At 39.1% G+C, this 12,043-nt stretch overlaps 1 protein-coding gene across 1 annotated transcript; it reads left to right on the forward strand.

The window, feature by feature from the left end:
- Nucleotides 1–4,417: 4,417 nt before the first annotated feature.
- Nucleotides 4,418–9,647, forward strand: LOC146728629 (cytochrome P450 2U1-like). The gene is made up of 3 exons (XM_085496128.1): nucleotides 4,418–4,799; nucleotides 5,829–6,797; nucleotides 9,413–9,647. Exons 1-3 carry the CDS (start codon nucleotides 4,418–4,420, stop codon nucleotides 9,595–9,597), a joined length of 1,536 nt encoding a protein of 511 aa, XP_085352254.1. The 3' UTR covers nucleotides 9,598–9,647.
- Nucleotides 9,648–12,043: the final 2,396 nt, after the last annotated feature.

Raw genomic sequence — 12,043 nt, forward strand, 5'->3', positions numbered from 1 at the left:
TGTTGTACCCACAAAAAAACTAGTTTATGCCAGAGACAATAACAAAATTGGCGACGGGGACATACATCACCCTCTCATATAACCTCGTTGCAAGCAGGGTAAAACAAACGAATTCTGATTATATTCTACCCAACAAAGGCATTCTTTTTATCTTTATTTAAATTTATAAATAGCGGTTTCTATTGGTTGATTGAATAATGTAATGTTTTCATCTTGACGTTATGGAAATTTATAAATATTTATAAAGGTGGAGGAATAGATTGTTTTGACAGGGATAACCGCAAGGTTCATTTTGTGAGACCGCATCATGACAGCCTTATTTAACTGTTTTTTTCATCACAAAAATGGCTGCCATTTGGCCATTCTGAATCAAATCAATATATCTATGTCATGATGTATAATGAATATATCAAATTTGATTATAATCAGTCAAAGCTTGGCAGAGATATGGCACTAGACCTGCATTCATTAAAACAAAATGGCCGCCAGAAAAATAAAATGATGTGCATCAAGGTCCCATAATGTTCACAGTTTGTACCAAGTTTAAACAAAATCCATAAATAAATGCTTGATTTTGATGATTTTTTTTGGCACAAAAATGGCCACCATTCGGCCTTCTTGAATCAGATCGTGAAACAAATTCATGTGCATATGTAAAATATTATTCATGATGTATGTGTGAAGGTTGATTTTGGCAGAGGATTCTCGCAACCACCAATTCACATAGTTCATACCCACCATAGACTCCGGCCAGTTAAGACCTAAAAAAGGGTGATGTCTTACCCTGCCTGTGCCGTCCCCCGAGCGAAAGCCAAAATGCTGCTATGGTGATGGAGTTTGTTGTGTCCGAGAAAGCTAGACCCAAAACCCAATTTTGGGGATAGTATGCTTTCGAAGTAAAGACTGCATGAGGATATAGGCGAGAAAAGCGAGACCTGGAAACCTCCAAGGAGTTCTGATGAAATCTATCCGCGAAAATGCTGAGACCAACTTATCGCCTATGCACAGGGTCAGAGTCTGACGACGGGACACAACCTAAAGAGGCCATTCTCAATGGATTGGATGTCTCTTAGGTAGTAGTTGATAAAGACGTTTTGCGTTTTTCCAGAAATATAGACCTCTAATACTGTCGCAGTAATCTACCTGGCAATGAAAGTCGAGGAGGCCAGCCTATCCTGCCTGCCTGGGCCGTAAAACAAACACATGTGTTTGGCACCCCGTCTCGAATCCCTAGTACGGTTTTCGTAGCAGCTCAGTGCTCGAACCAGGCAGAGAAGCAATTTCTTCTGACCCTCTTTAGAGGCTCAAGGGGCAGTCTGTTTATAGCGGACAACACAACCAACAAATCCTAGTTAGGTGGTTACCTTGTACGGGGTCTCGGCCTCTGATATGGAAAGCAGTAAATAGTCTCCTAATAACAGGACAATCGCCTAGTCTTGTTCCCAAGGTGTTCTCAATGGTGGGGGACAAGGCTGACCTGTAGCCAACGATCGCTGCATAGGACAAACCTACTTTGTCAAACAGGTGGAAGAAGGAGTCTGCTTGCTGGCCAATTGAGAGATGGCATGGATCAATCTTCCTTCCGCTATACCAATCAGTGTATGCTTGCCAGCTTGAATTGTAGGCAGCATTGGTGGTATCCCTGTTCGCCCTGGCCAGGACGTTGGTAGCCCGCTCAGACAAGACTTTCGCCTGTGCGAGTCTACTGAGAGCCTCTATGCGTGTAAGTGATACACAGCTGGACACTTTGGTAGTGCGCCGTCTTGCAGGCCGCTAAGTCTGGAAACACTACTGGTGTTTCGACTAGCATTTCCAACAGAAGTGGAAACTAGGCCTTGGTTGGCCGATTGGGTGCGACCAGTGTCAATATGCAGGAGTGCACCTGTCGAAGTTTTCTCCGGTACCTGGTGAACGGGATCGACAAGGCGTCCCTCCCTCCTTGTTGATTGAGACCACCGGTGTGTTGTCTGTGCAGAGCAGGACTCTGTGGTTCCGAACTATGGGTAGAAATTGTGGTAGTGCTAAGTGGACTTCTTTCAGTTCGAGCCATTTGAATGGCGGTCCTGAAATCAATGCAAGGGCCATATACCTTGGGCTTGTTTGCTCAAATAGATGTCAAGGACGCAATCTGTCCAGACAGTCCTTCGACCAAGCCCTCATCTCAGAGGCAAACTTGACATCATGTGCGGACGGGTCCACAGAGGGACCCGCAACGGGCACATAGGAGTAAAAAACCTCCAGGGGCACAGTCAAGTACTGGACGCCCGCCGCCTGTAGATTTCGTACTATGAACACATTTGAGAAAAAATTCAACAGGTCGCTTAGTCAGGGAGTTTTCCATGAAAGTACTAACCACGCCCGATTGTGCTTTACTTTAGAAATTGGTTGAACACCTAACCAAGCCGCCGCACGAGTGATTTGAAAGTCAACCGATTTAACGTCTATTTCATGTTTGGAAATGTTTCAAAATTGCCCAAGTCACTTCTTGAATTGACCTATGACCTCTACATGCTTCGAGAAACACTACGATATTTTAACGGCAAATTAGATGTGTTTACATTTAAACCCTGATTGTCATGTTTTATGTGATGCGTTTTAGCTTGATCAAGAACTAAGTAAGTACTAGAGTAAATCCGGGATCGGTGTGTTATTGGAGCCCACGGCAATTCTTTATAACATATATACCTGTCAAATTTATACAAGGTATTTGTAATCTAAATATATTGTATATTTGTTATTTAAATTTGAAATATTAAGAAGATTGTATTTGAGCTGGTCGGATAGAAACATTCATTGGAATTAACCATTCATTTTTTGTTTAATATACTACAATAAATTGTAGGCGAGCTCATTAATATATAACTGATCTGTTACAGAGAATACTGTAAAACATGTCTTTTGCGTGAGTATGTCTTTTTAGCGAATTTAGCAAGCGAACTGATTCGCTAATTCAAGATGTGGCTGATGACTTTATTATAAATTCAAAATGGCCAAGGCTTGGGGATTTGTATACAGTAATCCGGGACATAAAAATCTGGGGCGCTTTCTAATTACACTTCACAGTTTTTCTTTGTTTCTATGGAGGTGATAACTGCGCATTTGTTTTGACACGCGGCAGACAAGTTTTGAGAAAACAGGAAATCAACAATGACAAGAGAAATTTGCTAAATCAACATTTCGCTAATACGTCATTTTACCACAATTTGCTAAAATTGCATGTCGCTTTTTCAACATGGTTTACAGTATGCAACCATTGCAGTGCTATATTGAAGGACTGGAACAAAATACATGACTTACCTACCTGATGACTCTATATAATCTTATCATGTAATCTTTATAAATATGTCACCATATGAAATTCATAGAAGTCAACTTTATATATAACCGACACTATAAAGTATAGTATAGGTTATGGACTTTATGTAATTAGCCATGATGCTCAAAATGTCGTTTTTACTACTATCCAGTTATAATTAATTACCTAATTCGCATAAATTAGCATATTTTATATGGAGATACTGGACGCTATGAAAGGTCAAAGGGGACACACACGGCATAATATGCTTATCAAAAACATTTGGAAAATCCGTAATAATCGTAAATAAAAAATAAAACCCTATTTAGAACCGTTTCCATTTGACAATCAGTCACTGTGGACCCCATTTTAGGCCAAGTCCTTGAAATTTGTGGATCCAATCAAAGACTAAATAGATGAAATAACACACACCAAAAGGCAGTACATCCACGTAAGGTAAATTATAAAGAGTAACCCACCGCCGGGGGGAGTTGAGCATAGCGAACATGGGAATACTAGTATGTCGCTGTTTACAAAACATTTATTGAATGCTAATATATATTTGACTTGAATAGATTAGTAGATTACATGGCTGTAACAATTTAGGGAGAAAACTACAATTTAGCAATGTAAAAGACCTCCATAGAATCACAGAGCACTAAAGAATCGCGTTCTGCTATTTTATATGTCTTAGAGTCTCGCAAAAATGTCAGATAAAATAATGAATTATTATGGGTTGTGGACTGAAAATAGCACTAATCTCTAGGTATTTTTTGAGTGAAAATAGCCCATTTGTGCGGGAGATCCTGTACCAGCCATATCAACTGACATTATAATTCGTGCTTATTCTGTTGCGCCTGCCTAACTGTATGCATACTGTTTATCGAGTACGGTTGCAATTTAGCGACATTGGTAGTGTGTTTTATCGACCACACAATACTGTAATGTGCACAGAGAGGTAAAACTATCTCTCCACATATTCGCGTTATTGCATATAATTGTCAGAATTTCTACGTATTTCGTTATTGAAAGTAGAGTCCTTACATATTCGCCTGTTACATAGTGTTTGGCAATAACTGGAACATCGTGATTGAGATTGCTTTGAGATATTCGTGTTGAATTATGTTCGATCTGATCAGTAAAGCATTGTCAGCTGCAATACAGATGAGTTATACCTACATTCTGTTGGTTGCAACCATCATATTCCTGTTTTCATATTGGTGGCTTCGACGACATCAAATTTATAAGCATGGCAACCTTCCACCTGGTCCACGTGGTCTACCATTAATCGGGAGCATTCTAGATCTCGCTACCCAGGATGCCCCGTATCGCACTCTGCGCGACATGGCTGGTAAATATGGAGACGTGTTTTCGTTGAAGTTAGGTCAACAATTGGTCATTGTGTTAAATAGCTATGATACAATACATGAGGCATTGGTGAAGAACGCACCGGACTTTGCTGATCGACCTCAATTGCCGATCAAGATCAGTACCCACGACAGTGGTGAGTGTATATAATTTGACGATCCATGTATGATAATTTAAATCGATGGTAGATTTGTAGATTACTCTTTCATTGTTGACCTCACATTTTCGGAATTCACCTAAATCGGCCAGGAACATGCATAGCAAAAATATGGTTTATTGCACATAAAATTAGGAAGCTTTGGCCGTACATTATCCGTTTGTTTTGTGTTAATCAACGTTTTGTAATTTGGCCAAACCACGTAACTGATCAAATTACTTGATTTTTCGCATAAGAAGCTTTGGTCATATATGACACATACCAAATACCACAAATAATTTTGCCATTTTTTCTGAAAATCTGAGATAGCGTGACTTAAATATTTTTGATCATTTTCTTGGGATTTATGTGATCGCTGAAGATTTTATTCGTAAAATAGATAACTAATAACCCGATTATGCTCCTGCAAAACATCTGAATCCTAAGACCCTCAGGAAGGGCTCAAAACGGCGACTTCCGGTTGACATTGAATTATTGATTTCAACGACAACGGTTTCTTCGTCTTCACTACACATATATGAAGTGTGTACTTTAGTCTGGGGTGCAATCAGTGTCAAAATGTTGAATACATTTCGTTTTTACCATTATATATATTGAAGCGGGAGGGTCGTCACCTGCGCACGCGTGGGAATTGAGTCCCAAGCGACTATAACAACACACGCTAAACACACAAAGGCTCATGGGTAGACGCTTGTTTGAAAACAATGACACGCTATGGCCATCTGGCGCATGCGCAGATGACGACTCCCCCATTTTAACATATTGCTGTGTGTTGTTATTCGACACAAATTGTTTTGATCTTACTTTCATCAAAATCTTCAGTATATGGGTAGTACACATACGTTACCATACCATTCGCCTAACAAAATCTGCATGCATGTTCTAGCTTTCATTATCGATAGCGAAACGTCCAATTTGTAATACAAATGGCATTGCTAGGTTTAATATACAGACATGGGGTTTCGTATCGATGCATCTAATATTTAGTAAACTTACTTATAATTACAGGTTTTGTGATGACCAATAATAAAGCTGCCACATTCAAAAGACATATATTTCTCAGCTCAATGCGGAAATTTGGAATGGGAAAAAAGTCAATGGAGGCAAGAATTCACAAAGAAATTTGTCATCTGTTGGAGGAATGTCAGCACAACTTAGCATTTGACCCGTCGCTAAATGTATTCAACTCGGTTTTTAATGTAATTTGCTCCGTAACACTTGGACAACGATTTAGGTATTCGGATCAACGGTTTAAGGATTTGACAGACGCACTGTTTAAAATCTTCCACTTATACTTAGGAGTGGCATTCATCTTTCCCGGGGCTGCAAGTTTGATGGAACTTGTAGTTGGCAGAAAAAGTTTTCAATCCAATGCTGCATTTTACAAAATCCTAGAACCAATCATTGATCAGCATCATGAAACATACAACGAAGATAATCCTAGAGATCTGATTGATGTGTTACTAAAAATGACTGATGACTTGAATAAGGGAAATTCTTCTCAAAATCTGGGTAAAAAAGGCATGCCATTCAAGTATTTTTACATATATGCTATGATTCTTGACATATTTGCAGCAGGGGCAGAGACAGTGTCAAGTACTTTGACATGGGGACTGCTGTATGTTTTAAAGCACCCTAATGTACAAGACAAGATACAAGTCGAGTTAGACAGCATTGTGGGCAGGGACCGTCTACCCAATATGTCCGATAAACCAAACCTTCCCTACACTGAAGCTGCAATTACTGAAGTTCTTCGCATGGCAAGCACTGTTCCATTGTCTGTACCTCGGTGGACAGCTAATGACACATCATTGTTTGGCTATCTCATCCCAAAGAACACAATGATATTGCCCAATCTATGGAATGTTCTTCACGAACCGTCTTTGTGGCGAAACCCAGAGCAATTTTATCCTGACCGTTTTCTTGATTCAAATGGCAAATTTACCAGATCCAATCAATACATACCATTTGGGCTAGGTGAGTTAACTTGTTATGATTCATAATATAATAATGATATCATCATTGGTCGTATGTATGGACATATTCAAGCCCAATTTGTCACTGATACAATTAAATCACTTTAATATGGCAAGATCCAGTTTGAGTTTTAATCACAGTATGGATAATATGATTTGGATTGAACAATACATTATTTGATTGAATGGCAAGGCGAATATGAATATTTCGTACTTAGCCTTATCGTTAAGATTGTTTCACATGTACTTAATATTATTGGAACCTAAACCTATTCACTAGTATTATGTTAAAATAATTATGGTCTCAGTGAGAGGATTAGTCTCCCAGGTGGATTAACTCCATCAAGTCGTCGATATTAGTCGTTGATAATCCTAGACCAGCATTTGTATTCTAGTAAATATATGTCATCCCTCCATATGAAATATAATTTCTGGATAACTTAAAGTGCAGATTACTTTCGGACATTGCATTAGTTCAAACATTTTATTTGTCTACATAATACACAATAAATACCGCATAAGAAGCTGACATAATGGTTGAGAATTAATATATGTTTTTGTAAGCATGGTTCTCGCAGATACAAATATATTGTTCTATGAAACTTATTTCATACGGGAGGTAACACATTCTAATAATTTATTCTGTAGTGAGAATGATATTGTTATTATGTTTGAATTTCCTATTGACATATTTGTGGAATATAGACATATATACGAACAAATCATTGGTATTCAAATTGTGCACCATTGCTAGCTGATTTATTTCTATATTTGAATATTGAATTGCCGAAACGAAACATGAAGCTAAAACACTTTATTTCAAACAGTTACATTAGTGATATTAAGTTAGTTTAATGGTGCCATTCCACTGGTAATATTAAGTTAGTTTAATGGTGCCATTCCACTGGTAATATTAAGTTAGTTTAATGGTGCCATTCCACTGGTAATATTAAGTTAGTTTAATGGTGCCATTCCACTGGTAATATTAAGTTAGTTTAATGGTGCCATTCCACTGGTAATATTAAGTTAGTTTAATGGTGCCATTCCACTGGTAATATTATGTTAGTTTAATGGTGCCATTCCACTGGTAATATTAAGTTAGTTTAATGGTGCCATTCCACTGGTAATATTAAGTTAGTTTAATGGTACCATTCCACTGGTAATATTAAGTTAGTTTAATGATGCCATTCCACTGGTGATATTAAGTTAGTTTAATGATGCCATTCCACTGGTGATATTAAGTTAGTTTAATGATGCCATTCCACTGGTGATATAAAGTTAGTTTAATGGTGCCATTCCACTGGTAATATTAAGTTAGTTTAATGATGCCATTCCACTGGTGATATTAAGTTAGTTTAAAGTGCCTGTGAAATGGCTGCTATTTTCACACCTAAAATTATCCATTAATACATAAATATTATTAATATTTATGTTTCTAAGCATAAATTATTTTTTTAAGTATAAAAATGCGTTTTAAACTCAGTCTATGGCAACTTTATTTTTGTGTATTTTAAAACGAGGCACCTCATTAGCTTCTCATTTGCATACAGAAATTCCCCCTGTGACGTCAGAAGGGGAAGTTGCTGGGTAGCTTGCATTGCCAATACATATAAATAAGGCAAATTTGTTGTGCAGTTTTCTCGTCTTTGACTATATTGTCACTTATGTACTTGTTCGTCGAGGAAGAATGGACCATAATGAACACATAGTATCAAGTTTGTTGCATGGGGTTGAGTCAGATGCGAAATATGTCCGGTCTGGTGTAGCTAGTTACCGTGGTCGTCACAGTTACCGGCGCACGTTTCTACACTGTCGCTGGACTCCGTCACTTGGCAAAATCAAATTTGACGCCGGAATCGTCTTGTTATTTAGCAGGTTACTAGGCACGTCACTACACTGTTTTATTACACTGAGTAAAAAAGAACATATCTTGACATTCTAAACATTAAATTATAGTGATCAATTAAATAGAGAAATAATTAAAAAAACGACAAAACATAGTTACTAAATAAATGACTGCCGCGTGGAAATAAATTTGTTGTAATGGGTGAACACGTCGGGTCATAATGGGGACAAGTGCGTGAATGGCGGCGTTTAATTGGATAACAAAAATAATTGAGAGCGACACACATGCAGACAAATTCAGAAAAATACATTGACAGCCCAAGCCCGGATTCTTTAATGGTGCCATTCCACTGATATGTCCTCCAAAACTGGAAGTTAAGGAATCAATGACACACATCAGGGTTTCATTGCTAAACGCCTGAAACATTGATTCAAAAAGTGTTATGACAGACACTACTTATCCTGTGGATAAATACTCACACAAATGATCGTAAATGTACAAAATGTCAGGGTAGGGAGGGATACTATAAACTGTTGATTTCCCAATAAGGTCCTGTACTTATATGGTTTGTTGATTTAATTCACCAACTAATTAACAGACGATTTTGGGGTGCCCTAGCAGGGATGGGTGTGCTAATTTTTTTTAAACACATGACATCCCCTCCTGGTTGTATCTCCCCGGGAATTGCTGTGCTGTGTTTGTCATATTTGTTTTTCTCGAACGAGTTTGCTTATTGATAATGATTATTGAGATTTTATATTTTTACTTAGGTTCACGTGTTTGTCTTGGAGAGCAACTTGCAAAGATGGAATTATTCCTCATATTCGCTGGAGTGCTTCAACATTTCCGTCTAGAGGTCGATGCACACTCGAGTCCACTCCCATCGCTAGATGATGGTTTTATGCACATAACTTTGCGACCCCCCAAGTTTAAGATGCGGATGGTGAAACGATAACATCATTTGTATTTTGTGCTTCAAAGAGAACCTGAAATTGCGAACTTGTGTCGGAGTAGTTGAAACAAAGGCGTATGACTCTTTTCGGATTTAGCTTTATTTAGCTGCCAATGTGAGCTCAATAATGTAGATGTGTATTTATAGATATTATCATTTGAATGTCTCATCTTATAGTTGGCGTAGCCTACAGTAATTGTGGTCAGTTGAAGTTGACAGTATGTTTAAATTAATTAATATGTATAAGTTTATAGAAAGAGATCCCAAAATTGTTAATAGAATATCAAAATGTGAATCTGTTGTACCCACAAAAAAACTAGTTTATGCCAGAGACAATAACAAAACTGGCGACGGGGACAGACATCACCCTCTCATATAACCTCGTTGCAAGCAGGGTAAAACAAACGAATTCTGATTATATTCTACCCAACAAAGGCATTCTTTTTATCTTTATTTAAATTTATAAATAGCGGTTTCTATTGGTTGATTGAATAATGTAATGTTTTCATCTTGACGTTATGGAAATTTATAAATATTTATAAAGGTGGAGGAATAGATTGTTTTGACAGGGATAACCGCAAGGTTCATTTTGTGAGACCGCATCATGACAGCCTTATTTAACTGTTTTTTTCATCACAAAAATGGCTGCCATTTGGCCATTCTGAATCAAATCAATATATCTATGTCATGATGTATAATGAATATATCAAATTTGATTATAATCGGTCAAAGCTTGGCAGAGATATGGCACTAGACCTGCATTCATTAAAACAAAATGGCCGCCAGAAAAATAAAATGATGTGCATCAAGGTCCCATAATGTTCACAGTTTGTACCAAGTTTAAACAAAATCCATAAATAAATGCTTGATTTTGATGATTTTTTTTGGCACAAAAATGGCCACCATTCGGCCTTCTTGAATCAGATCGTGAAACAAATTCATGTGCATATGTAAAATATTATTTATGATGTATGTGTGAAGGTTGATTTTGGCAGAGGATTCTCGCAACCACCAATTCACATAGTTCATACCCACCATAGACTCCGGCCAGTTAAGACCTAAAAAAGGGTGATGTCTTACCCTGCCTGTGCCGTCCCCCGAGCGAAAGCCAAAATGCTGCTATGGTGATGGGGTTTGTTGTGTCCGAGAAAGCTAGACCCAAAACCCAATTTTGGGGATAGTATGCTTTCGAAGTAAAGACTGCATGAGGATATAGGCGAGAAAAGCGAGACCTGGAAACCTCCAAGGAGTTCTGATGAAATCTATCCGCGAAAATGCTGAGACCAACTTATCGCCTATGCACAGGGTCAGAGACTGACGACGGGACACAACCTAAAGAGGCCATCCTCAATGGATTGGGTGTCTCTTAGGTAGTAGTTGATAAAGACGTTTTGCGTTTTTCCAGAAATATAGACCTCTAATACAGTCGCAGTAATTTACCTGGCAATGAAAGTCGAGGAGGCCAGCCTATCCTGCCTGCCTGGGCCGTAAAACAAACACATGTGTTTGGCACCCCGTCTCGAATCCCTAGTACGGTTTTCGTAGCAGCTCAGTGCTCGAACCAGGCAGAGAAGCAATTTCTTCTGACCCTCTTTAGAGGCTCAAGGGGCAGTCTGTTTATAGCGGACAACACAACCAACAAATCCCAGTTGGGCGGTTCTTTTGTTCAGGGTCTCGGCCTCTGATTATGGAAAGCAGTAAATAGTCTCCTAATAATAGGACAATCGGCTAGTCTTGTTCCCAAGGTGTTCTCAATGGTGGGGGACAAGGCTGACCTGTAGCCAACGATCGCTGCATAGGACAAACCTACTTTGTCAAACAGGTGGAAGAAGGAGTCTGCTTCCTGGCCAATAGAGAGATGGCATGGATCAATCTCCCTTCCGCTATACCAATCAGTGTATGCTTGCCAGCTTGAATTGTAGGCAGCATTGGTGGTATCCCTGTTCGCCCTGGCCAGGACGTTGGCAGCCCGCTCAGACAAGACTTTCGCCTGTGCGAGTCTACTGAGAGCCTCTATGCGTGTAAGTGATACACAGCTGGACACTTTGGTAGTGCGCCGTCTTGCAGGCCGCTAAGTCTGGAAACACTACTGGTGTTTCGACTAGCATTTCCAACAGAAGTGGAAACTAGGCCTTGGTTGGCCGATTGGGTGCGACCAGTGTCAATATGCAGGAGTGCACCTGTCGAAGTTTTCTCCGGTACCTGGTGAACGGGATCGACAAGGCGTCCCTCCCTCCTTGTTGATTGAGACCACCGGTGTGTTGTCTGTGCAGAGCAGGACTCTGTGGTTCCGAACTATGGGTAGAAATTGTGGTAGTGCTAAGTGGACTTCTTTTAGTTCGAGCCATTTGAATGGCGGTCCTGAAATCAATGCAAGGGCCATATACCTTGGGCTTGTTTGCTCAAATAGATGTCAAGGACGCAATCTGTCCAGACAGTCCTTCGACCA

This window comes from Saccoglossus kowalevskii, chromosome 22, assembly GCF_978046115.1.
Source record: "Saccoglossus kowalevskii chromosome 22, keSacKowa6.1, whole genome shotgun sequence".
In the NCBI taxonomy this organism is placed as follows: domain Eukaryota; kingdom Metazoa; phylum Hemichordata; class Enteropneusta; family Harrimaniidae; genus Saccoglossus; species Saccoglossus kowalevskii.

Excerpts from the sequence above, each read along its gene's own strand:
- LOC146728629 (XM_085496128.1), top strand. The coding sequence starts at position 4,418 with ATGTTCGATCTGATCAGTAAAGCATTGTCAGCTGCAATACAGATGAGT. Across the intron at positions 4,800-5,828 it reads GATCAGTACCCACGACAGTG|GTTTTGTGATGACCAATAAT; the intron begins GTGAGTGTATAT and ends TTATAATTACAG. Across the intron at positions 6,798-9,412 it reads ATACATACCATTTGGGCTAG|GTTCACGTGTTTGTCTTGGA; the intron begins GTGAGTTAACTT and ends ATTTTTACTTAG.